Source organism: Botryllus schlosseri, chromosome 2 (genome assembly GCF_051294905.1).
Source record: "Botryllus schlosseri isolate E-star chromosome 2, Bs_hap1, whole genome shotgun sequence".
Classification (NCBI taxonomy): Eukaryota; Metazoa; Chordata; class Ascidiacea; order Stolidobranchia; family Styelidae; genus Botryllus; species Botryllus schlosseri.
The window spans coordinates 31,379,672-31,406,991 of record NC_137237.1 but is presented as its reverse complement, the minus strand read 5'-3'; the positions used below and the strand labels follow the sequence as shown (position 1 = coordinate 31,406,991).

At 40.8% G+C, this 27,320-nt stretch overlaps 3 protein-coding genes and 1 long non-coding RNA gene across 6 annotated transcripts in view; 3 read left to right on the top strand and 1 right to left on the bottom strand.

Annotated features, from left to right (window-relative positions):
* Nucleotides 1-27,320, top strand: part of LOC145457889 (uncharacterized) — a 444,934-nt gene that overhangs the window by 404,862 nt on the left and 12,752 nt on the right. For all 3 annotated transcript variants that reach the window (XM_080336199.1, XM_080336192.1, XM_080336185.1), the window contains 8 exons: nt 21,857-21,916; nt 21,973-22,104; nt 22,524-22,580; nt 23,073-23,219; nt 23,788-23,947; nt 24,638-24,744; nt 25,925-26,037; nt 26,648-26,807. In XM_080336199.1, coding sequence (XP_080192325.1) covers nt 21,857-21,916; nt 21,973-22,104; nt 22,524-22,580; nt 23,073-23,219; nt 23,788-23,947; nt 24,638-24,744; nt 25,925-26,037; nt 26,648-26,807 — 936 coding nt within the window. The remainder of the gene's footprint in view (nt 1-21,856; nt 21,917-21,972; nt 22,105-22,523; nt 22,581-23,072; nt 23,220-23,787; nt 23,948-24,637; nt 24,745-25,924; nt 26,038-26,647; nt 26,808-27,320) is intronic.
* LOC145458131 (kelch-like ECH-associated protein 1A) lies at nt 65-10,521 on the bottom strand. Its single transcript, XM_080336478.1, has 2 exons — nt 7,052-10,521; nt 65-1,807 (listed from the first exon to the last, which is right to left on the bottom strand). Exons 1-2 carry the CDS (start codon nt 7,087-7,089, stop codon nt 196-198), a joined length of 1,650 nt encoding a protein of 549 aa, XP_080192604.1. The 5' UTR covers nt 7,090-10,521; the 3' UTR covers nt 65-195.
* On the top strand, nt 1,803-4,746 carry LOC145458397 (uncharacterized). The gene is made up of 2 exons (XR_013921131.1): nt 1,803-4,402; nt 4,676-4,746. It is a non-coding gene; the product is annotated as an uncharacterized LOC145458397 (long non-coding RNA).
* The window catches only part of LOC145458325 (uncharacterized), a 39,407-nt gene continuing 33,662 nt past the window's right edge, over nt 21,576-27,320 (top strand). The window contains exon 1 of the mRNA XM_080336662.1: nt 21,576-21,584. The gene's annotated coding sequence lies outside the window, so the exon portion shown is untranslated. The remainder of the gene's footprint in view (nt 21,585-27,320) is intronic.

The window sequence follows — 27,320 nt, the reverse complement described above, 5'->3', positions numbered from 1 at the left end:
CCGGGGATCGAACCCACGTCCTACCGCTCGAGAAGCCGGACGCATAACCATTACACTATCTCGCTCGAGTGGCTACAATCATTTATTGAATGATGCATGTATTAAGATTTGCAAATAGCTCGAAACAAATTAAATTACAAACGCACCCCATAATGACATCAACACGTAAAAAACAAGCAACAAACATAAAATGCATTAATACACACAGGAAATGACCATATCTCCAACATTTCTTGAATTTGGCTTTTTATCTGCCTCTGACAAATGCAGGTCAATAAGGTCAATGGTCCTCATAGATAAATTCGAATTCATGCTGAAAATGTACAGTTTGTTATTTTCAATGTGGGTTTTCATCATGTAACAGTTTATTTTGAGATTCGCAATCAATTGCCATTGCTCAGTGATGTTGTTGAAAAACTCAGGATTTTCTAGCCCCCCACCCAATGCATAGAGAGTGTTTTCATACCACATACCTTGTCCCCGAGCGCGGGCTTTTGTTAGCGATGGAAAAGAAGAGAACCGACCGACTGTAGGTGATAGCCGAAGCATTTGCACACGATGTGAATATTTTTGCCCGTTAATTCCACCCATGACATAAAGATCCGTCGTAGATTTTGCGATAAAAAAACCCGAATAATTACACACACCAAGTACATACGACACTTTACCGCTATATATGTTGAATATCACAGTAGCAGCAGTAGATACCATGACTACCAATCCTTGAAAATAAAAGCAGACATTATAAGCTGGTGCATAATTCCCGCAATAAAGTTTGCGCCATTCATTCCTTTCAAAGATCCACAAATTTTGGCCATTTCCAACATACAGAATACCTTCATGCGTTGTAATGGAACAAGTATCCAGCGAGTTCACTGTCATAGGCAATTTGGTTAACCTCGTCCAACTCTCCATTGCGAGGTGGTATTTGTAGACAATGCGGGTCTGAGGGTTGACTGATAAAATTCCACTCATTTTCCACTCATCATTGATTTGATCCAATTTTTTCACAGGATTCGGTTTATTAAGTAAAACATATTGGACAAGTCGCAAACACTCTACCGAATCGCTGACAAAATTTTGACAACAGACACTTTTACTCAAAACTTCATTGGATAGGCAGTGAAGATCCACCATCTTAAAGAGGGTATTGAAATGTTGTTTTCTTTCAAGTCGTTCCTTAGTCCACGACAGAATCCCAAACCATTTTTGCTCTTCTAATGCACCGCAGCCTTTCTTTAGAAATCCTAGGCAATCCACAAGACCAATATAGTCTAGAGATAAAAAATCAGCGGTTTTGCGAAATTCTTCAAAATGTTTTTCAAGAAAATTCTGGAGGACCAAATTCAATTTCTGCTTTTTATACAGACGGATTAGAGACATGACCTCAGCACAGCTTTTCATATCAACATTTTCGGCCAGAAACTCCACGCAAAGCTGAGACAATTTAGGTAATTGTATCATTTCCGCAGCATCCAAAAGCCCTCGAGCTATATCCATCGTAATCCACACAGATCCAGTATAGATGAAATCAACAATCTGTCTCACCACATCGGGATCCATGGCAGAAAAGTCAACAATTTGACTCTGAGATTCTTTAGTGTCATTTCGGAACATTGCTTTGAAATACTCTGTGCTTGCCACCAGTATCATTTTATGTGCCTTCACTTCAAAATCCCTGCACTTGATTGTGACATCACAAAGGTTTTGTTCAGCTTTCAGTTTCAGAATTGAAGCACACAGTTCATCATTATGATCTTCAACTATTTTCTGAACACGGTTCACATTCACATATTCCCAGGAGAATCTGTCCAATACAATAATGAAAGTTGGTATAAATCAAGTGCTGGATAATCTAGAACGCTGCAATTGCACACACAGATGAATGTTCAATTGTTCATATGACAGAAGGTATTTCTTTAAAATTAATGTCTCAATATGCTCTGTATAATCCTGTCCTTGCAACCTTTGCCCCGCAGCACAAATGCGACTATTTTCATTTGGTCTGTTACGTGTGAGCAATTCTAATTTCTTTTGAGTACCGGTAGTAACGATTTTTACCGGAGGTCAGGAAATGACAAAATGAACCAACAAAGTAACATTATCACTGGACCCACCTAAAGCATTCATGCCACTCAAGTAGAATAATGAAATATTTCCTCGGAGAGCCAAGATCGTTGCCAGCATAGGCGCCGACTTTTATTTTTGCATGGGGTGGCGGCAGGCGCGGAGCCAGGAGGGGTGTCGAAACCCTTTGAAATGGCCATTCTGACGCTAATATTCAGTTGCAATTCAACAAGTCGTATTATCAGTGTTACGCGGGGCTGCAACCAATTAGCGAGATTCGTCTGTGCACGCATATCGCACAATCTAATGCGACGCGATCTCCCGCTGAGATGATTGCGGAATTAAGTCATTGATTGCCGCGCGGGCTCGGCATTCGTCGCTGAACTGAGCAGTAACACGGCGCGACTGTAGAAATTAAACATGGAACGGCAACGACCGATTTTGCAGCTTCGTTCCGCTTCGCAGAGGCTGGAGAGGAGAATTGTTTTGCGTAAGCGACTGTAGGATTTCTGGCAATCCAAAAGCTGTCTTCCCGAGCGCAGAAATTATTGAATCTGGTCTTGATCGAAAGCTACTGTTGCACCGATTCCGAAAATATAAATTTAAATAATGATCAGGCACTGATCCACCTAGAATCTGTCCTCCAAGTCTGAAGTATCGGCATTGTTCAGAACAATCGGGTAACCGCAACACAATGACCATAACAATGACCCGTTGCGACTCCGATTGTTCGAACAATGCCGATATTTCGACTTGGAGGACGGATTCTAGGTGGATCAGTGCCTGATCATTATTTTAATTTATATTTTCGGAATCGGTGCAACAGTGGCTTTCGATCAAGACCATATTCAATAATTTCTGTGCTCGGGAAGATAGATTTTGGATTGCCAGAAATCCTACAGTCGCATACGCAAAACCACTCTCCACTCCAGCCTCGGCGAAGCGGAACGAAGCTGCAAAATCGGTCGTTGCCGTTCCATGTTTAATTTCTATAGCGCGACAATTCTGGAACACGAAAGACAGACAAGAATTATGATTACAAACGCGCGCGGCCAATCAGTAATTATCCCTTACCGCCAACACAATGGGTTTTACTTAGTATTGAGAGCTCTCATCGCGACAATTGGTTGCTGATTAAAACCTAGATTTTGACTGCATTGCTGCATTTCCCGATTTACGTTCGCAAAGCATAATTGGATTATTATTATGGTTACTGGAATAAGGCAAAGGCACACTCGCACACACAATAAATCACTGTTCAACGTTGCGCTACGAAAATATTTATCACAAAAATGGCTCACAAAATATTTCAAACGGGGCTTCCCGCCCTCATCGATGCAAATATTGCACTTTAATTTGTAGAAGGTGAACGTATATTTGGTCGTCAAATCGCGATAGAAGATGGTGTTTCTCAGAGCGCGCGATGAAATCTGCGTTTCTGATGATGAGGTCGAATTTGTGCATCTAATAAGGATCGTTAGTTTGGTAAAATCAGCATCAGTACGCTGCGCGAAATACATAGTAGTGATCAATTTTATCGGACTGTACAATCGACCGGCAAGGTTGCGCTGATAACGAAACTGCAGACAGGCCGCAAACCTGCAATAATTACAATAACAGGGTGCGCTAGTCATACCTAAATACCCATATCGACAATGGCAAAGAGCACAATTTGTTCAGACTCGGGCATAAGATTTAATCAAAAAGTTACATAAACACAAACAATATTACACTCAGAGATTGTTACTGTTGGGCGAAGAGTTTCTGCGGATGGTAGCAGGCCTGCATGCGAACGCGCTAAATCAAACCACCGACGATAGTGCACATGAGATATCGATGACCCATTTCGCATACAAATAATTCTCGCTAATTTGCAGTACGCAGCATCGATAATACGAATTAGTGAGTTGGCATTTCAAAAGGACAGGATTTCCAGTTATAAATGAGAAACTCCCTGGCTACGCACCTGGGGATTTAATGCCGACAACGCGCTGGATAATATCAGCCCGGGCCTATATGGTCTACGTAGGCCCCGATCAGCCAGTCGGATTTGATCGTGAAACGGTGCGCTTTTAATTATCCTCGTGTTATTGCAGCAAGAGCAATATGGGCGCATGCCGCGACCATATCAATATAAATACATAACCCAAAGGTTTGAAATTCGATAGGCGATATGGTTGCGCCCGATAGAGTACGTCCAGCAATGAAGTTTATTGGAACATAGAAGGTTCCCGCTCAAACTAATCGATTAAATTCAGAATTTGGGCCACCGAGAATCTAGTGTTGCATCAATATTTGACAACGTAATTCAACGCCGTGCGCTGCACAATGCGCAGTATTAATAACAAATCAAACACTGAAAAGTGACACCAAGGGAAAACGAGTGTATAAAGCAAACAAGAATTAGTAGCCTACAGATGATAGATAGCAAATGAGAAAGCGCGCATCTAATCAGTACTGTAATTCCTCAACTTGCGTAGAGCACAATGGGGTCTGACATCGCAATAATTGTTTGCTCATCATAACGACGTTTGAGCTGCATTGTTGCATTTCATGATAAAAGTTGGCAAAGCCTTGTTAGAGTAATTAATATGCGCACTTTGCGCAGGAATGACTTTTAATTCGCAGGCATACACAATTACACAAACACACTGTCCTATTTCGCGCTCCAAGCCTCAATTAAAGAAACTATCACGGAACTAACTCAAGAATTATTTTGTAAACGAATATGGGCGCAAATGCAATTTAATTCAGAGAAGGGGAACGTGAATTCGCTCGTCTGGCCGATAGAGAAGATGGTGTTTCTCAGCGCAAGAATGTCGGAATCGACGTCGTAAGCGAGGTTGCTTCGATTGTCTGATTACTAATCACTAGGGCAATTTTTTTTTTGACCTAAAAAACGGAAGATTTTGACCTAAAAAATCTAAATTTTGACCTTTTTTGACCTAAAAAAACTGAAATTTGACCAAATTTTGACCTCACGTATGCAAATTAGGTGTTTTCGCATATAATGTTAAAATTGTACTACTTATCTTCATTTCTGGTTGGAACTGTCTGTCCTTACAAAGTAGATTGGCCTGAAAAAACGTTTTCGGCTCAAAAACTGACAGATTTTTACATGAAAAAATAGTATTTTAACGAAATCTGGCTCTATGAAGAATTCCAGTAGTTACATTACGTATTCTGGTGGAAATAATTAATATTTGTTGTAGTACTACGAAAGATCCTTTCCTACATTCTCGGGTAGAAAGTGTCTGTCCTTACTACGTAGCTTGCCAAGAACGGAGAAAGAACGTTCAACAGCAGCATTTGTTGGCTGACAACACTCAAGTTGTGTGCACACTGCTGGTGACAAACCGTGTTGCTTCATTCTGACAATGTTGTCTATATCACAATTTTTCAGCTTGCGCTTCTTGATATAAGAACCACGCAATGTCCAGCAGTCTTGCTTCAACTAGGATATTGCGGTACGTTGACCATAAAACCATGTCACTATTTGTTTCATTTGACCATTTATGATTCACAATGAGCAGACGATGGTCCGTTTACAACGGTAGGCCTATAAAGTAGGCTACAAGCTGTAAAATATCAAATGATAAGTTCACCGACATCGCAAAATCTACGATTCAAACGAAATGCAGAGGTCAAAAAATGTTTGACTTTGTAAACAATTTTGACAAATTTTGATCTAACGCTACAATTTTGACCTAATTTTGACTTTTTTTGACATGTCAAAAAAAAATTGCCCTACTAATCACGGATTACAATTTACTGGGGCGCTTTAAAGGGGCACTGCGCTCTAAAAATGATGTGGTCTCAAATTGAAGGTAAAAACGAACGAAAATTTTTGGCTGCAGCCATTTCCTTCAGAACGCCACCGTAATGAAGCTGCAATTTATTGAAATTTCTACAAGACCAGCTGCCGCGGCTGCTTAACCCGTTACATGGCATGATATCTTCACCGTCGCACTTGCTCGACGCGAATAGGCAGTCACGCAGAGAACGAATTTTAGATAGTTGTCAGCCGATGTTATAAAGGAAATGTGTCTAAGTTTCGTTCTCTGCGTGACTGCCTTATCGCGTCGAGCAAGTGCGACGATGAAGATATCGTGCCATGTAACGGGTTAAGCAGCCGCGGCAGCTGGTCTTGTAGAAATTTCAATAAATTGCAGTTCCATTACGGTGGCGTTCTGAAAGAAATGGCTGCGGCCAAAAATTTTAGTTCGTTTTTACCTTCAATTTGAGACCACATCATTTTTAGAGCGCAGTGCCCCTTTAAGCACTAGCTCGGCGTCGCCGACGAAGCTGCGTATTCAATCAATCGCGCGGGTATCGGTTAATGGTAAATAGTTGGCATTTACGCGCTCTCACGTACTCGCTAATTGACAGCGCTGATGATTTGAAATCGCAGACGGCGGCGTTTAATCTTATTGTATAGGGTGGCCGCCACCCCGTAACTCGGCGCCTATGGTTGCCAGCATCAGCGACATTGACAAAATAGATTCACCGAGTATTGTGTCAGGCTTATATTTAAAAAACCTTGAAATGTGAATGCGAATTTGCGTATATCTAACTGGTGGTTGGTTTGGTGACATCTGTGAAGATCAAATCACAAGTACAGGCTAGTTTCTTGTCCAAACATATATATATTATATATATATCTAAATACGCAAGTATAGGCGATGGCCTCAAATACATATGCCTGCCTGCCTATAAGGCTAAGTTGAGCCGGAATCAATTTATCATTTGCGGGGTGGATCAGATGATGTTTTTTAGTCAGCACACGATGGGTGACCGCCGACCGGGTGTAGCAGTCAACAAAGAGGCACTATGGACAGTTGGACAACGTAGTGACCATACATTTTGAAATCACTATTAGACACTGCTGTGCTGTCGAATAAAACCAAGTTGAAAAATATCAAAATGAGGCCATGCAACATATATGATTGGCAAATATTCGATATTGAATAAATACAATGCTTACCCGAGTCTCTTGGGTGCTTGTGCAAAAGAAAACGCCATTGAGAAAAAGAGAATTGCACTTGCGGTCGTCTATGTATACGCAATAAATAAAGGCGGGCTATACTGTAGGTCAGAATATGTACAGATAGTTAGGCAATTTGCCCGCTAGTAATCAGCACGAACAATGAACATGCTAAGCAGGGGTGTCCGACCTTTGAGGCCAAATGGCCACATGTGTGTAGTGCACTATAGGGATGTTCGAAAAAACTTGTTTTCTTAATTTCTCGAAAAGGTTGATGTTCTTATTTTGCAAATAATGGGCAAGAAATTTTGCAAATGGGCCAAGGATTCATTGTGCAAATGGGCGGGAATCTTGCCAAGAACGGTCAAAACTCACGACAGCGTGGGGTCATCAGCCCCCGCAGTTGGGCAAGACCTAGCTGGGTCCTCCCCCACAAATGCAGTGAAATCCAAATCCAGATATTCATCCAAAAAAACTGACGTCATTTATCTTGTGCAACATGTCCCCTCACCAATTCGACTGACGTCAGTCCATATGTCCCCTCCCCAGGGTTGTAACCAAGTCACAAGGTTTCGAGTCGCAAGTCCATCTCACTTTAATAGTTTTGACTCGAGTCAGGTCGAGTCATTTTCAATTCACCACCGAGTCAAGTCTGAGTCCAAGTCAACGATCAGCGGGTCGAGTCCGAGTCATGGTATTATGACTCGAGTCAGAGTCCAAGTCATGGTGTTGACTTCTCAGTTTCCAGTAAAATTCTTGTTATAGCCACTTTTTATAACTCTGTTTGGTGATATCGAATGGTTCGCATTTATAATACACTACTTTTCCTCGCTTTTAGCAGTTTCTGGTCGCATTTTCAGGTACCAGTAGCAATAGACGAAATCCCAACAGTGTGGTTACATTACTATTCTTCGAAATTACAATGAAATGTCGGTCTTCGCTGTTTGAGTCTCGAGTCATATGACTTGGTTCGAGTCATGCGCAATTTGTCGAATCAATACACAGAATGACTCGAGTCGAGTCATTTCCTCATTTTGAGAAAATGACTCGAGTCAAGTCGAATCATCGGAAAATCGTGACTCGAGTCGAGTCATGATTTGAGTCATTACAACCCAGCCCCTCCCCCACCAATTCGGCAAAATCCAAATCCAGATTTCCATCAAATACTATCGTCAGAACCGCTGATACGGCCCCCCACCTATTTGGCCAAATCCGAAAAACCATATTTTCATCAGAGAACCCCATTTTGCAAATAGGCAAGGATTTACGTCAATGCAAATCGGCGAAAAATTTTACAAATAGGCAAGAAATTTTGCAAATGGCAAACGATTTACTTCACAATTGGGCGAGAAATTTTGGAAATTGTTGGGGGAGAGAATATGTTGACTGACGTCAGTCGAATTGGTTGGGGGACATGTTTCACCAACTAACTGGTCAAAGTCAGTGAAAATCTGGATTTGGATATCTAGGCCTATATCTACATAGGAATTCAATTCAATACATTGCTAAAAAATTTCATCATTTCAATACACCACAAGACTGTGATACAATTGAAATATAGGAAGGTGTCGAAACGACTTGGAGTAGTCTTCAAAATCAGACACCCACCTTGCCTGGGAACAGTGTAATGAATTAAAAACACAGTACCTAATCACTGTAGCCGTAGGCAAGAATACCCCCTGCAAGTCAGACTTCGTCTTGATGGCTCCACGTCATTTTTCAAATAATGTGGCCCTAAAATTTTACATTCTGGCAATTCATTCGATCAAGGATATAGAACTGATCACAGTGTATATCGCTATACATACACCAAGTTTTCAATATTGGGTCCAGTCATTGTGGCGAGGTAGCCTGTACTGTTTGCTTCGAGTGAATAATAGAGTTTCGACTTCTTAGACTTGAAACCAGCGGTCTCAGGCTAGGATAAAATCTACGGCAAGCATGACGGCTGGCCCGGTCTATTTCAGTCTTCGTCATATTAACCTCACCAGTACTACAATTAGGTTTACAAACTGCCAGTCCTATCAAGTCCCATGATATTAAACAGTCTGTAGACGAATATCAATTGCTATCTCTTCAAGTATAAATTATTTGAAGCACATGAAAATAGCATCCTCGTTCATAGGCGACGACTTGGATCAATACATTGCACTTATAAAACAAATGCAAACCTGCATTGTGCTGTGCCAGTTGCAACTGCAACTTTCACATAGTCATGGCATCACGTGAATAACGATATCCGTCACCAAAGATAACTTATTTTGCTGACTTGTTTATTTATTCGTGGCCGCTGTGCCAGCGCGTATATATATCGAAGTTCCAGAAATACTCTATATCCCACCAATAATAGTCACAGGGTGACGGAACGTGCAAGGTAAGATATCTCTCTAGAAGCGATACGTATGTATTTGTCAATGCCCAAGTTAGCGAATGCCTATGCAACGCATATTTACTGTAACAACTTGACTTTACATGTGTGGGCTGGACACCGTTGGGCCAATCTTTATAGCTGAAGATGGAACCTATTCTCTTTAGTCTGTTTCCACGTGATCTATTTAAGTCTCGGAATATATATGCCGACACATTTGACGTTTTTACCGTCTTTTCTGAATATCACTCAAACACGTCACTTCAAACTGCCATACTAGTGTCAGATTTCTCATCTGCCAGCCTACAGCTGATAATCTGGAAAGCGGTAAGCTGGAGGATACAAGCCTTCTGGTGTCATTTCCGATTTCTTCGGTGCTACGTTATTTAGAAACGCGAATGAGCTGACTGATATTAGCCACTCGAGTAATTTACTGTACTAACCACTGTATGTAGCCTTTATGACCAGCGTTCAGCTACACATCAAAAGAATTCATTTGTAGACGAACGAACAGTGGAATAGGAGCTCTACCAGTATGATTTCATGTCTCTTCATAATTCTATGCTTTGTCAAAAATCAAGTCGCTTGTAACCAGACATAAGGTGATTACTTTATGAATGTAATCGATTGCGATTACGATTACTCCGGAATCACGCGATTACGATTACGATTACAGCAAAATCAGGAAGTAGTCGATTACGATTACGATTACATTGGAAAAGTAATCACGATTACTCACGATTACATTTGTTTTGCTTCATAGGACAATAATCTTAAATGATATATTGGAAGACAATACAAGGATTGCGATGAAAAGGCGTAATGAGATATCAACTCTCTTCATACATCATGCGTCATTTGCTTATTACGTCATAATATACCAATTGCCCAACTTTATAGTGGATGATTTATCGCATCCAACAATTTGCATTATTTCCAGGTCTTTACCTGCCGCACCGCAAATTCCTTAATAGGGTGGGGAGCGTGCTCGAAGGGGACTAAAAAGTATTTCGTAAACCAACATAAATTATAGAGTATTTTCGAGAATTTAATTAATTCTTGAAAATGTTCTTCGAGCTTTGCGATTCAAATGTCTCTAGTACAGAGGTCACCAACGCCGACCAAATGAGTCGTCCGCGGTTGCTGTAGCAGTGGTGGCTTTTGGGGTGGGCGAAGTGGGCGGTCGCCCGGGGCCCCCCTCGTCGAAGTGTCCCCCTATTTGGATTATGCACTTTTTTGAAGGATAATAACGAATAAACATGGAAATCCGTGTAAAGCAAGAATAGGATTCCGTACAGATGTGTCAATCATCTTCAAATCTCTGCATTTGTCAGAAAAGTACCATATCCCGATAATCATCACGTCGCTGCATGCGGTAGAATTACTTAGTTTTGATGTAGTATATCCTGGGGAGCAGCAGCTCATATGAGCAGCAGTTGAACATAGGTCGGCAGACCCCAAGGAACATACGAACGCAGTCGCTCGGCGCATTGCTTGTCTTCGCCCACGCGGCGACTCAAAGGGAATCTATAGTTAATATTCCCTAGTCTCAACGCGGGGATTGGCGCTTCGGCGCGCACTGCAGCAACGCAACTGAGCCCGGAAGAGCTGGTGTGAGTCCCGGCGAGTGAGCGTTTTTTGTTCTTGGTAAGGGGCGGAAACCCGACCCAGTGCTCTGATTGTCTTACTCTAAGTGAAGAAATCCAACTAAACAAGGATAAACGGTGGGAGTAAGTGGTAACCCGTCGGTCGTCGCAATAATCAGTACACACTACACAAGAAGTAGCTATTTGTTTCAAAACGGTTGGTGACGCCTGCTCCATTAGATAGCTGGGTTTAAAATGCATACCTCTTCCCCTCAAGAAAAAACATGCATAGGCTATTTTAAGGGAACATGCATTTCGGAGCCGGTCATTACCGCGCCACGATCCCACAACACACCAAAAGACATAAGTAGTTTCGGACAACACGCAACTCCACGAGATGCGATACCAAAGAAATACCTTGGCCGAAACTTAGGGTATTCGTCCATTGTCAATAGCCGCGCTGGTTGGGCGTGACTAGTAACTCCTGTCCTTCCAATCTGGGCCCACAATGCAAATGTTACCCGGCGCATCCACAAAGGAATAAAGCCATGACAATTTGTGTGTGCGTCTCACAAAAGATATTCTTTTAGTCTGCTACGTTTGGGCGAGTACAATATCTTTTGATTATACAACAGACTGGAGGTCGCGAATTAACAACATACAATAAAGTAATTATAACAACATACCAGATGCCATGACACTCGGGGCCGAGCGAGGTTCTAAATGAATAATAGTAATATAATGCAATTACCAATATTATTGACGAAATTCAGATTTGAAAATTGACCAACGGTTGGACAGGGGGACGAATTGCTGTTTTGGCTGAATTGGCTGAATTGCTTATTCTAGCTACAACCCACCGTAACATGTCAGGCTATATAAGCGGATGGTTATGGCAGCAGGTCCAAATGCTAAGTAACGAACTGTGAAATAACGATTGACGCCCGTTTCAAGTAGTTATATGAGAATAAGATATAGTGAACATAAAAATTCTGCCTTCAACTTAATACAGATACTGCGAGTTGCTGTTACGAGAAACGGCTAATCACGGCTCGGTTATGATATATATCAGCAGCTGTTTATTTGTAATGCTTCGTTGTGGAAACTGCAATGTTTTATTCGACGAGTACAAAATTCCGAATCTTCGTCAGGTGCACGCTGCACGTGCGTACGTACGTAGGCCTCTTGCTCGCCAAGCAGCAACGGTAAACTGCGTTTAACTAAGCACAACCAAACATCAATAGATAAGTTACTCTTTGAAACTATATGCAGAGTGGTGATCAATATCCTGCTGCGAGGTAGGGGCTTCTGTAGTGTATTGATAACCTGATACACACCACGGGAGGTGTTCTTACAATCGCACTACAATGTCCATCGCATGTCTGTTTACTATGTGTGGATACCAGAGATGCCACTGGGATATTTCGGAAAAACCAAGATGTGGACGCTAAATAAACCCAGAAAAACCCAGATCCTATATTTCCCTCAAATTCCTATGCGGAAGCTGAAAAATGGAAACTGACTGTCATTAATTACAGTCACATTGACATAGAACCAAGTGTTAGCTCTTTATATTGAAACTGCAACAGTTCATACTATACATTTTGCTCGGTCAACAATGCAAATATATAAAATATACGTTTTCCTTTTGACGCATTGCTACGGAAATAATTGGTGCGCGTTGCTCCGAAAGCTCGTGTGGTAAATAAAATTATTACTTTGCAAGTGGACATTAAATAAGCTATGAAAGCAACCAAGATCTTATTTTATTTATTGATACTAGCAGTCAAGTCTTGAATCGACATAACTTGTAGGAAAACGGTTCCTAATTCCAATGAGTTGCCCTATGAACATGACTTTCTGCGAGCTGAAAGTTGGTATACAATAAAGCTCTATCACATCACGGCCTGTCATTTTAGTAGTGAAACCGTTTCTCAAGACTCTGCCGTTACAATATAACAAAATTCCTCGACAATACAGCAATCAAGCAGTCAATCGACAACTGAAGCTCGTGCATTTTCGACATTATGATTTTGCTAATCTAATATAATTAATTTTCGAACGTAAAATTAACCTGGCGAACATGATGTTGAAAAAACCCAGATTTCAAGGACAAAAACCCAGAAACCCAGGTGATGCTCGAAAAACCCAGACCTGGGTGGAAAAACCCAGGAGTGGCATCTCTGGTGGATACTTCTTACGCAATGACGAGCGGAGCTATTACTTCTGACGTAATAATGAGTCAGTGGCGTTTGGAAACAGACGTTTGTGCTATCGCTAACGTGGTATATTATCTCATTCTTGTTCACGAATATTCAGTTTATGTCATATAGTCCTTGTACAAACAAAAAGTAATCGTTCTTTCACAAAAAAATCGATTAGATATGGGAAGTAGTCGATTACGATTACGATTACTTCGAATTTTTTTCGAATGTAATCGATTGCGATTACGATTACTTCAAAATGCTGTAATCGTCGTAATGGATTACGATTACTAATCGCGATTACCCCATGTCTGCTTGTAACACGACGTAGTAATACATGCGCATTGCACATTGTGATACAATTGTTACTCATAACTTGCCATTACCTAGACTGCAATACGCGCAAGCGTGACTAGACTATACGTCCGGAATTTCCCGGACATGTCCGGAATTTCACTGTTCAAACTAGCGTCCGGGAGGAATTTCTAAAATATGCCAAATGTCCGGAATTTTGACGTAGGCTCATAATTTTTTTCGTAAATCAGCATAAAAACAATATTTTTTGGGAATATTTATGCTGATGTATGATATTTTTCTTCGCGCTGCGCGCGATTTACTATCACATTTATTGATTTTAATATGGAGACTACCACTCTCACAAAAACTGCCATAAAATATAAATCAAAACGACCTTCATTTACTGGAATAAGCCTAATTGTAATCACAACTATAGGAGAACGGTAGTCCTAGAGATCGTTAAGGCCGTTCAAATGCTTTATTCAAAGATAGTGGTTCCAAACGAAGGGGGGGGGGGGTATTTTGCCTTTATTCTAGGGTTTGCGAATATGTTGAACGTAATCAGCTTCCAAAAGAGCCCGTGAGTAAGTCAGGGCAAAGGTGCTGACTTCTTTTAGGAATCAGCTCGTAACATTTTGATCTGGGCCACGGAACATTTTCCAATTGTAGATGGAGTCGCGACCACAAAAGGTTGGACACCACTGGATGTGGGGTGTTTATGAAGCTCCGTGGTGCGCACCGGCATAAGGCTGATAAACAATCTTATAGGTAGAACATGAACATGACTTGACGATGTGCAATTACGCTCCCTGTATTTTCGAACTCATCATCCTCCACCAGCACTACCGCTAACTCTGATCGTGAGGGCGGAGAGTAGTAAACTTATCTATATAGTAATATATGGAACGACCAATATTATTGACAGAATTTATTCAAATAATTTAACGACCAGATGCATATAGAAACCAGATTCATATAGCAAGCACCCCCCCGCCCAGAATGATTACCCCATAGTGTGGGCTCAAAATCATTGTTTGTTTGGGCGGGAGGGGGCTGAAAACATATGCTTTCGGCCCCGGTTACACAACACACAGAGCCACATACTCCTGAACCGGACCGTGACTACCTCTGGTCTATGAGCAAAGCTTTGCTAGTGTGATGTCATAACTCATTTTGAAATCCGCTAGTGGGCGCTAAAGAGTGCCCGGAATTTGGGTTGCTGAAATATGGCAACCCTAGACTATACATGCAAAGAATATAGTATATGATCTTATGAAGCTGATTAGGAGTTATTTTGGCGTACGTCTGCGTATAGTCATAGAGTGGAGATTATAGTCAGTGCTGTGGTTGCAACGAAAGCAGGTGTCCTCAAATCAACGTCGCCTCAACAGTGCGTCTCATTCTGAGGCCAGCAATCCAACACTATTTCCTGGTTCGTAAGTATTAAATCAATTCTCTGATAGACGCACACATACCTCCTTTCAGCTTTCATTACAAGCCACATCCAGCAGTTGTTAAATAAAATATATACGCATGATAGGCCGAATCGGATCAGAAATAACATTAAAACTGAATGCTGTAGGCTACTGAACATAATATAGCGTATCGCTTGGAACGCGTCATCAATGTTCTGCAGTGTCCTATGTTTGTGACTGACTATATTATGAATGACGCATATTCGGTGAATTACGTCAACAGTACACCCGAAGAAGTCACTTTAGTCCACCTGCACAACCGGCGGCCGAGATTTATGGCATTGCCGGATCAAGTAGCATGGTGACGAAACTGGTGGTAAGTATTAGACCTGATTTCCACATTCATACTGCGATGATGCAGGGAACCAACCACGAGCGAACCCGTCTCTTGCGTTTACGCATATGTTCAAGCCTCGTTATTTAACTTTCGTTACGTGCTATAGCTACATATTAGTGCAGTGGTTCCCAACTGCGGGGGGGGGGGGGGAATTCCTTCCTTGGGGGGAAATTCTAAGTTTTTAGGGGCAATCTGGCTTTCAGATTGTATCAGAAGATACACAGGCTCACAAGGTTTTTAGATTTTTATGGTAGAACTGTCGAGTATGAAACTAGTTCTTTACAATTGTATGTTTCTCTGGCGGATTTTGAGCTGAATATATGTTCAAATGCTTTCCGTAGATATGACACCCCCTGATAAAGAGAGGCTCACGAGACGATTTCGTTGGGCTTGTGACAGCCTCTCGACCAAATTGCTACTAAGCAGGAAAAAGTCAAGCCGAATTCAGCACAAGTTCGCTGGTGAAAATGTTTACCTTTTTAAGCCAACATATGAGCTAACGTGAAAAACATACCATATTCATCTATTCAACTCAGGGCCATAGCAAGCGGACTTGGTGATTATTTTTCGTCAGCGGCTACCAGACCAGTAGAAAACAGGTCAAATTTAGCTGTACTTTATCAAAGTGTAGTGCGATCCGCATTCTAATAGTTCGGATATATCTGAATATGCTTGGCCATATATTGCTGAGTCAATAAATGGTTGTGCGTTAAAAAGCACCTTTTTCAGATGCGCAGAGAACGAAACTAAGACACACTTCCTTCAGAACATCGGCTGACAACTATCTAAAATTCGTTCTCTGCGTGACTACCTAATCACGTCGAGCAAGTGCGACGGTTAAGATATTGTGCCATGTAACGGGTTAAGCAGCCGCGCCGGCTGGTCTTGTAGAAATTTCAATAAATTGCAGCTCCCTTACGGTGGCGTTCTGAAGGAAATGGCCGCGGCCAAAAATTTTTGTTCGTTTTTACCTTCAATTTGAGACCACTTCATTTTTAGAGCGCAGTGCCCCTTTAATGTATCAATACAGCTTGAACACCGAAATAATGAGAAAACCATTGTCGCGAGACGACCTACCCAATACGATGCCACAATCAGAATCCGTTCGTGCAGTACGCAAGAGACGAGAAACTGATTAGATTCACGCTTTCTCGTTTGCAACCGTCTATATTTTTGAGCTCTGCTTGACACACTTGTAGGTCGGAGATAATAAAGTTAGCAGATCCGGGAGAATGCTGATCATGTGAATAAAAACTGCTATGCGGCACGCATTTTAGGCGGAGATGATTAAGTTTTCTGATCCCGAAGAATGCTAATCGTGTGATTAAATACTGCTAATCGCGACGCATTAAGTTGGAAAAGGTTACGCGCGATGGTCAGTCGAGGTGTCCCGAGTTTTCAATCAAGTGGCGTTATCTGTTGCATCATAATGCGAAAACGCGTTATAGGCTGTCAGTTGTCAATTTGTTGAATGAAACAGCAGCCTGCTGTTAACGTTACTGCCACTGCAACAAGTAGAATGATCATCATCGCGAAATGAAAGTCGTGTCCAATTAGTGCGGTACAGCTAAGAAACGGATTATAGAATATTGATATCGCTCCGCAATAGCGGGTACATAATTCGTTGGTTGTTTAGTGGAGCCATTACGGCACCTGGAAAACAGTCGGCACGGTCATCATCGGAAATATTTGTGCGTATGAATGGTTGCAGTGTACGCAGTTTCTCTAGTTATCTATAGTTTGATACGATTTGTTGAATCATGAGATTAACACTAACTTATGCGCTGCGATCAACCGGTTTCCTTAATCCTGACGAACGCGATAATCGACTTTATTGCTAATCCAACTTTATTATCTCCGCCCGTATTCCCGAGTTATCGTGCAATGTCATTTGTACAGCTTCCTGGAGGTACAGAACTTCAATATACAATTGAATAGTATATTCATATTGAAGTGAACCCGAATATTTTCGGCTGACACTCGTCAGGGGTAATCGTCAGCAACTAGTAGAGAATTCAAAAGAACATCGTACAGTATATCAACAATCGTAGCACAAAATATAACGTCGCCAGCATGAAATGTCGAATACGAGAGCGTGTCATTTGTCAGTGTTCCATTCGATATGAACATGGCGCATTGTGCACGGCATTGAATGTCGCTGTCAAATATTGATGCATCACGAGACGGCACAATTCTGAATTTATTCGATTCGTTTGAACGGGCAACCTTCTATATTCCAATAAACTTGATCGCTGGTCGGACTCGTATCGAGAACAATAGTATCGAATTACAAACTGTTGGGCATTTGGTAGACAGGGGATTTCTATTGATAAGATCGCGGCATGCGCCCGCAATTGGAATTACTTCTAGCCCATTGTCCTTACAATAAATAGGAATAGGACGTTATATATTTTGCCCTTAATCATTTTGAGGCATATACAACCGATATACTCAAATGCTTTGCGAACGTAAATCGCGAAATGTAGCAATGCCGCCAAAAGCGCTGTTTTAATATGTAAACGATTGCCGCGATGCGAGCTACTCAACGCGAAGTCAGAAACCCATTGTGTTGGCCGTAAGAGACAATTACTGATTAGTTGCGCGCTTTTGGGTTTGTAATCATCATTCTTGTCTGCTTTAAACATCATATTCCAGAGTTGTCGGAATTACTTACGAACTTGCCAGTGCGTACCGTAATTTTCCATGTATAATCCGCAAAATTTACACGATTTTTTGCCCTAAAATCAGGGGGTGCGTATTATAACATGGGAACAACACGCTTGAAAAAAATCTCCCTCGATAAAAAACTTGAAATCACAGCTTTCTTCATGTTTGTTTCCAATCGCGCGTCACTTTCAGCCATCGCGGGTAGTAATTCGTATTATAGAGTGTGACGCGCTGCCAATTAAAGGAAGCCTGTTTTACCAATTAACGAGAGCCGTGTGCACAAGCACGCGACCTCCTGCTGAGTTGGTTTGCCGATTGCCGTTTGTACGCGAGCGAAGTTAGGTCAGTAATAGTATAGAAATTAAACATGGAACGGCAACGACCGATTTTGCAGCTTCGTTCCGCTTCGCCGAGGCTGGAGTGGAGAATTGTTTTGCGTAATCCACTGTAGGATTTCTGGCAATCCAAAAGCTATCTTCCCGAGCGCAGAAATTACTGAATCTGGTCTTGATCGAAAGCTACTGTAGCACCGATTCCGAAAATATAAATTAAAATATTGATCAGGCACTGTTCCAACTAGAATCTGTCCTCCAAGTCTGAAATATCGGCATTGTTCAGAACAATCGGGTAACCGCAACACAATGGCCATAGCAATGACCCCTTGTGACTCTCCGATTGTTCGAACAATGCCGATATTTCAGACTTGGAGGACGGATTCTAGATGGATCAGTGCCTGATCATTATTTCAATTTATATTTTCGGAATCGGTGCAACGGTAGCTTTCGATCAAGACCAGATTCAATAATTTCTGCGCTCGGGAAGATAGATTTTGGATTACCAGAAATCCTACAGTCGCTTACGCAAAACAATTCTCCACTCCAGCCTCGGCGAAGCGGAACGAAGCTGCAAAATCGGTCGTTGCCGTTCCATGTTTAATTTCTATAGTAATAGTCACTCTAATAGATACTCGCGCGCGGCAATTCTCGCCAATTCATCGCGTCAACGACAGGCCCGAACAATCGCATATGCATATACAAGAGGCCATGTGCGCAAGATATAATCGCTTGCGTAATCAGTCGCATCTCCAACAGACCTGTTGCGCATGACATAACCGTTAGCCTAGGCGCAATCGCATCTGTAAAAGGCATCATGCACAAGATGTCGGTTCGTTGGCCTAAACTAACTCGCCGCCGGCCTCGCAGGCTTTGGCTGCTATCTACTAACGTTTAGAGACAATACCGTTAATTGTATAATGATTAGCAATCGCATCTGTAAAAGGTCTCCTCGTGCTCAAGATGTATCGCACCACCCGCCTCGCAGGCTTTGGCTGCTATCTACTATCGTTTAAAGACAATCCCGCAATTGTATAATGATTAGCGATCGTTATGTAATGATTGTTCAAGAGTGACATCTCGGAACTATTCATGTACTGAAATGAAAGGTGCGTACTATACATGGGTACAGACTTTCCCCCAGAATTTACATGCTATTTTAGGGGTGCGTATTATACATGGGGGCGTACTATACTTGGAAAATTACGGTAGTCTATTTCGTTACTCATACGTCGCATTGTGCGTGAATGACGTTGATGCAGCACAAAATTCTCAGTAACATAAATTCCGATTTTATTCGATGCCTTTGAACGGGAACCCTCTATATTTCAATAAATTGATCGCCATCGGACCGACTGGTAACGCAGTTTCACTTTTGAATGATCACAGGCTACCGTTTTAAGATTCCATTTAATAACTTGACTGTATGGCTTGATATTAATGAGTGCAGAACCAGTATTAAAACGTCACATGAGTGGTTTAACGCTTACCGGCATGTAGTAAAGTGCGTTCTATTTCGACTATGACGTCACTGATATGGAATGATTATGACATCACAAGACTGCGCCACCTCGTACAAATATAAAAGTTGGCTCCTATGACTGTGTGCTGTGTATCTGTGCAGTCATGAGTTCTTTATTATTGACTTTGCTACTTTAAACTCCATACACTAGTGAGCTCAGCCAGCTACTTTGTTTCAGTACGGTATAGTAAAACTCGTGGAGTGTTGAATCTTATCCTGCCAGAGATTTACAACTGCGACTTGGTCTTGAAAAATAATGTACCATACTGACATTTGAGAGTGTAAAAAGCTGCGATTCAATATTGTAGTTGAATTTTATGCAATTTTTTTCAATCGGGTATCAGTCTTTTAGTTGAACATTCCAGTATCATTCATTAGGACGTCATAACATGACGAATGACTAGGAAAGTTCGAATATGCACTTTTTATCAATATTTATTTACACCAATAACATTGCATCAAAAGTTATGTATTTTTTGACAATACGGTACCTATTTCACAGCGTCAATGCTGTGAATCGATCAACATTTTACAAAATTGTTATTCCCATGCGTAGCATTATACTGCAAGGTTTAGATGCTGGGATCCGACCAAATTGGGTTTCAAAGCTCCCACAGGAGTCCTGGGTATCAAAACTATAAATGTCGATGATCAAAAAACTCACAGTGGAGAAATTCATATAATTTCAGTAAGCTACCAGTACTCCATAATGGTCTCTCTCTGCTCGACTCAAATCATTGCAATTGATGATTGGTTTTGATTTGAGTACTGTCCTAGCCTTCATGCAATTTGAACCCGTGTCAACAGATTGCTGAACTAGGGCTCCAACCACAAAGCTACACTGGCACTTTGTTTGTGTAATGTATATTTAATATACGTTTACAGGACAATATATACGCTGGAATTCGTTTAGCCCGAATTGCCCGGAACTAAATTTGATTGGCACGTTGGTGCACTGAGCCTTGATGATATGTTCGGATGTAAAATTGAACGCGGAGCTAGAATATATCCGCAAAATTCTAATCGATAACGGGTACCCCGAACACATCGTCAAGAGTTCTGTGGACAGAAAACTCAGTAATTTCAATCCCAGCAAATCACAAAACACGAACACACGGTCTGAGGAGAATGTATATGTACATTTACCGTGGCTGAGGGCCCATCTCTTCCCGTTTTGAAAAGCAATTGATTTCTGCTGTAAATCGCTGTTACGATAACGTAAAAACTAATGTTGTGTTTACCACCAAACAATTGTGTCCTGCAACGCGCAAAGATGTTCTTCCTGCTTCTCAACAAAGCAAAATAGTCTATGATTTCAAGTGCCACTGTGATTGTCGGTACGTGGGAAAAACAACTCAGCGCTTGCAGGAACACATCAAACAACATGTTCCGAGCGTTATTAGATCGCGCACATTGGAGTCCCGCGAAGACGCAGCCGTAACTGATCTGCGATTACTAGAACGTAATCAGGCCATGGCTATGAACTCTGCCATTGGCAAGCATTTGGCTGAGAATGCAACTTGCGCTAAAAACTATCGCGATGAAAGATTCTCTATATTAGGTAGAGTCCGCACTTATTTCCATCTATCTGCACTGGAATCGACTTATATTAAAATCCACCGACCGCGCTTGTGTCAGCAGAAGGAATTTTTAGTCAATCTACAAACTGGCCAGTAGCTGTGCTCGCGGTTTGCCTGTATTTCATGTTGTTTGTTTCTATGACGTCATAATTGGTTGTATGCAATGTAGCTAGATGCATGTTTTTGAAATTCTCCATTTGCTGACGATTGCCCTAGAAGAGTGTCAGCTCGAAAAGCTTTTAATATAATTCTGCAATGAATATATTATTAAAATTTATATTAAAGTTCTGTACCCCAAAGAGTCTCTTATAATACATATTTTTACAACAGAATTAACGAAGACATGTATGAATGGCTGCTATTCAAACATCAATATAGAAAATCCTTCTATGTTGTAACATTTCAAACGCTTTTGCTCAGTCTTCTTTCCTATTCAGGCAGAGGAAAGCCGACCGATATCGAGCCGATCGGCGAAGCTAACGGGTCATGCGCAGAAGGTACGCAAATTCCGACAAACAGTCCGAATGCTGGCCGACATGCCAAGGTTTTTCAGGTCGCAGAAATGGTGGTGAAGATACAGCGCCCCGATTCCCAGTTGGGAGAAGACGCAATGCGTGCCGCCGAAATGTGGAACAAGATATCGAGCAAGGGAAGCACGGACGGTTCTGCATCGGATGTGACATCGGTAATATTCGATTTATGGCAGGGTTTAAGTAAAATAGTCATTAATGCTGCTGTGAATTTTGAGCATGCTGCAGCTAAACTAGCTAAATACAAGATATTCCATAATTACTTTAGGTTGAAAGTGTAAAATTAGGTTTTCAGAAAGTAATGTTGAAAATTGGCTTGTTTGAAGCAGGGTTGTAATTTCGCAGTTCTCATCGCTGAATTGGTAAAATCTGCTTGTATTTCCAGGCGGTTGGCTGCAAAAAATAGTATATTACGACCTAACTGTATTTGCGACATTCAATTCGATGCTTTTATGTCACGACAAATGCCATTAATTACTATAATTCAATTGTACCCATACTTATGCAAGGCTCAAGTCTTTGAAATGATAATACCAGGAAAAAAATGCTGAAATACATATACGCTCTCTTGTAGGTCGATGACGTGGAGACAGAAAGCTCTCAATGGAATGCGGCCGGAATAGAAGAAAAGGTGAGATGTCATTCTATGAGTTTATCAGACCTGGTGAAATTAGTCAACAATATCGCTTTAGTGCACTGGTTTAATAGTCGCTGTCCAAGCTGTAATTTAAAAATTTCCGTGGCCCACCTTTGAATTTGGTGACCTGATTACTAAAAGAAAGTGGTTGGTAGCTTTGCAGTGGAAACCGCTGCTGTATAGCAGAAAAGCTCTGTGACTCACTGAAAATAAAAACACAAAAATGTGACAAATATGGGTAAAACTATCTGAATTTGCTCCATACTGCATGGATTTCTACTCATCTTGGTTTTGTTACTGTTCCATCGCAGGATAATCACGCAAAATTCAGTCGACCGAAAAGCAGTTTAGGCGAATGGTTTTGATTAGTACAAACCCAAATACTGGTCATGACTTGTACAACTGTGGCCGTCGCAATGCCAAATACCAGTAAGGTCTCTAAAATTATTCTGTGCTTTGTTACAATTATTAAAACATATATTTTAGTTGGATAAAGACAGCATAAAAAGTTCTTCGAAGGATGCAAGTGTCGCACATACCAAATCGAAAAAATCATCCGTAAAAAGTGTGGATGCGTCGGTAAAGTCAACAAAGACAGCATCATCGAGAAAAACATCAGTGTCTTCTGCACAGGTGGGAAATCATCATGTTATTAATATCATCAGAGTTGAGTTTTTGAAACTTGCGCCATGTGCGCTTGCTCGTCAGCCATTTACCTGAGGGAATCGTAGATTTGATTGCAATGCCTCTTCTCACAAATTTCAAAATTGGCATTGTTTGTATTGTTCATTTCGCACTGGTGATGTTTTTCCAATAACCTCGGCTTACCCTAGGTTACCATGAACTGTTTTTAGCTGGCTAGTGCAGTGGTTTCCAACGTATGGGACTGATGACTTGTTGGCTGATTTTCATTCGGACCAGCTAAATACGAAACAATATTATGGGGTGCGGGTCTTAGGAAATCACAATGTGATTTGTGTGACGCTAGAGATTCTTTCGAAAAGACCGATATCATGCTGTGACATTTCATTTTATATGGTTATGATGCCCCTTGACATTGAAAAGGTCTGAAAAGATCTGTATGCTTGCACAAAATGAAACTTTAGCTCCTACGAATGCTATGATGTTACTGGTCGAGTATAGTTTTATGGTAAATATTGACATAAAAAAATTTATATACATAAAATACATTCATCCGTAGGAGGCGTTCATTTACGAGGTGAAACGCAAAGCATCCGAGCTTGGTATCGACGAGAAGGAATTACAATTCGAACCGGAATTGGTTCAAAAAGTGTATGCGTCCACTGTCGATCCAGAAGAAGTGGAAGTCTTCCATGATATCGACGAGGGGAAACATGTCGGTAAGTTGGTAGCCATACTTTTGTAGATAACTTTAATTTCATTTCCAAGTATGTCTCTTCCTCTTGCAAAAGATTTGACATCGAAAGTGTCTTGTGGTCAGAAAATGATATAGTGCTCTTTGATCATGATATCGTCTCGTGTGCTTGGTAGAATCCAAACCATTTCTCTCGAATCTATCCGCACCCCTCCATTTGCAAAAGCTAATTTCTTCATGATGCTTTGAGTTTGCGCATTAAAGCACTCAGTTATAATGTACATAATTTGTCCATCTTGGCTTTTGAAATAGCAGGTTTTTTACCTTTATAGCAATATTCTCTGTGATGCATTTTGTAGTTTAAAAATTATCATTGCTTGATCACCGTACTTTTGGAGATACTAACTTCAATACATTGGTATTTTACTGATGCTTCAATAGTTTCAGTGCACATTATAAAGAACTGGTTGTACTAGTATTCGAGTTAGTAGCTAAGTTGATTTCTTCACCTTGACCACTACACAAAATACATTAACCACCCCTAACGAACCTCATGGGATAAATTACCAAATTATTTTTGAAACTTTATGTATTTTGCCATGTATGGTACTTGTCATACCATGTCTGATGTGGTGTCTGCATTATTTCAGTTTAAAAGAAGTAACCGATGTCCCATGTAGACTATAGGCTTAATTCGCATTCACTTGTTTTCCAGTACGTTCAAGGCACAGTTCCATCACAACAAAGTCTCACCGCACGGACAGAACATCGGATTCGGAATCGAAACGAAAGCAATTTGTTGTCGACGTTCCGAGTGAAAACGTATGATTCCAATATTTCCAGTGAACTTCACGGTCGATTTCATCTGTTATATTTTGTATGCAATATTGCTGCAAACACGATCAACAGAGCGGAGTGTAGAATTTCCGTCTCCAGATGAAGTGATTTCATCCAAGTAGATCTCAATTTTGATTCTCGTCATAACCCATGATAGTCACTATCTTACTGCCAGTAAGCTCAGTTTGAAATATTGAGGGAAATGGTGCTATTCAAAGCAATAGTTGATTTTTCAAGAAAAATATTCACATTTCCATCACAACCAATATCTGAACAACATATTAGAGGTGGAGTGCGAATTTACATATTCAGCTCATGCCTCTTAGAATGGTAAATTTTCTTTTTCTGTGATACTGAAGCAATTATTAGCCTGCGTTTCATAAGCACACATGGGTAATTGAGCAAAATATAAGAATTATCAACGGTTCAGTGGCAGCTCTAGGCACAACGCGAAGAAATACTGCTTCGCAGCACCGCATAAATTACTCCAGACCTAAAATCCAACTCTCCCGATACCATCTGATTGGTCTTTGCGGTCAATATTCTGCTGAAGCTGTGCTGACACTGTGCTGTATTTCTGTTTCGGGCATTTGTGTACCTTTTACCAAGGCACAATTTCTGTTGCGAAAACATCGATTATTCCGAGATGTTTCTCAAAATACAAAATGTTCCAAGTAACTTGAAGTATCCAAATTTGGGGCGGAGATCATAAAGTTAGCTTACTCGCGAGAATGCTATTGATATGATTGAAACTGTTAATCGTGACTCAACATTGGATAAGACTTCACACCAAGATTATCCTTAGTCCTCTGGTGAAACTTTTAATCCCACGAAATAGGTTGCCAAGATAAGGAGTTTTTACTTAGATGATTAATTAGAATTCACCTATATAAGCTAAATTTATGTTCTTCAACCTGAATCTTATCGAATAGAGTCATTAGACAGATTTTATTAATAAGTTTGTACTTTGTTTTTTGTTCTAATTCAAATTTGATAGCAACTCTGTTTCTTTGTAAAATTGCACACCCGAATCTAAATCCAGTTTAGCCAAATCGTTAATCCAGGCCCTGATAAAATATTCTAATCATTGTTTTCGAATGATAGTCCCTGTTACTTTCAGTTGATTTTAGTTACATTTTCCAATCTGATATATTGACTATTCTAGAAAACTTCGGACCGACCAGAGACTGCGTCCACAGATTCTTCAACCGTATCACCTGTTTCTTCTCGTCTGAGAAAGTTGAGTCATGGAAGCAGCACACATTCTGCACTTACAAAGTATGTATGCACCCAAATTCGGCCTATCGATTTTGAATTCCATAGGTACAGAAAACTCACGCATAAGATTAGAATGCCTGTGCCAGTAAAACATTTGTCACAGAGATGAGTGTATCTAATTTTTCAAAATCCAAATCCTGCACTGGATGTGAGATTCCATCCAAATCTGAAATAAAATTAGTATCAACTCCAAGTCTAAATTCTGTGATGATTGAAAAATGTTCAGAAACCGCATAAAAATTTGAAATTGTACTAAATTATTACCATTCATCTTCAGGTACGCATCCAAATCCAGCTTCAGAATAATCATGATTAATATCCAGACAAAATCCTTAAATACAGCTATTTGCAAATCTAAATTCAAATCCATGATCGTATCTGATATGAATATCACAAATATTATGTGTGGGCAAGATTTGAGTATTGAAAATGAAGAAGAGTCTTATACATAAGAACAATAGATGTCAGAAACAAACTATGTTATACACAGACTAGCACAGTGGTTCCCAATCTTTTTCGACTCACCGCCCCCTTATCAAGCTCAACACTCGAATCTCGAATAGGATTTGGATTACAACCACAGGAACATAGTAATAATCCTTCTATTCAGATCATCAATACCGGTCAGCAATGATAATGTCGCTTTGAAATACGACGTGACTTCGTATGAGAAGAAAGAACAGCCAGAAACGAAACACGAAGCGTCTGCAGTGGTTGCAAAAGATAGAAAAAGGGAACCAGAAAAACTGGATGGTATTGCGGCTAAAAAGGTGACAAGATCGAGCCCCCCTTTTCTATCGTTTTTTTGGTTCCTATGTTTCCAGAGGTGACCAGTAATGAAGTCGTCTACTTTTTGCAGTACTTTTGCTCAAATGGTTTTTAGACAGCTTCCACCTCTACTTCACATTTTCTTAGGTAAAATTGCTGACTTTTTAAACTTTCGAATTTTTAACTGACAAATAAGCTTTAAATTGATTCGTGTGTTTATATTGAAATGAACCCGAATATCTTCGGCTGACACCCATTAGGGGTGATCGTCAGCGACTAGTAGAGAATTGGAAGGAACATTGTAAACCAATAATCGTATCTCCAAACATGACGTCACTGGCATGAAATTTCGGATATTTCAGTCAGAGATCGCTTAAGCTCAATGCAGTATTTTTAGATGATACATAAAGGGGACGAACCAGGTTGGCTTTGATAAAAGTCAACTCCAAGGCACACACATGAAAGTGAGAACGACCTCTCCCGATGGCGCGAAATATGTGTCATCTCCGTAATTT

Coding starts and splice junctions, on each gene's coding strand:
- LOC145458131 (XM_080336478.1), bottom strand. CDS start 7,089: ATGGCGTTTTCTTTTGCACAAGCACCCAAGAGACTCGG. Junction 1,808..7,051: donor CAAGCACCCAAGAGACTCGG/GTAAGCATTGTA, acceptor TGTATTGGACAG/ATTCTCCTGGGAATATGTGA.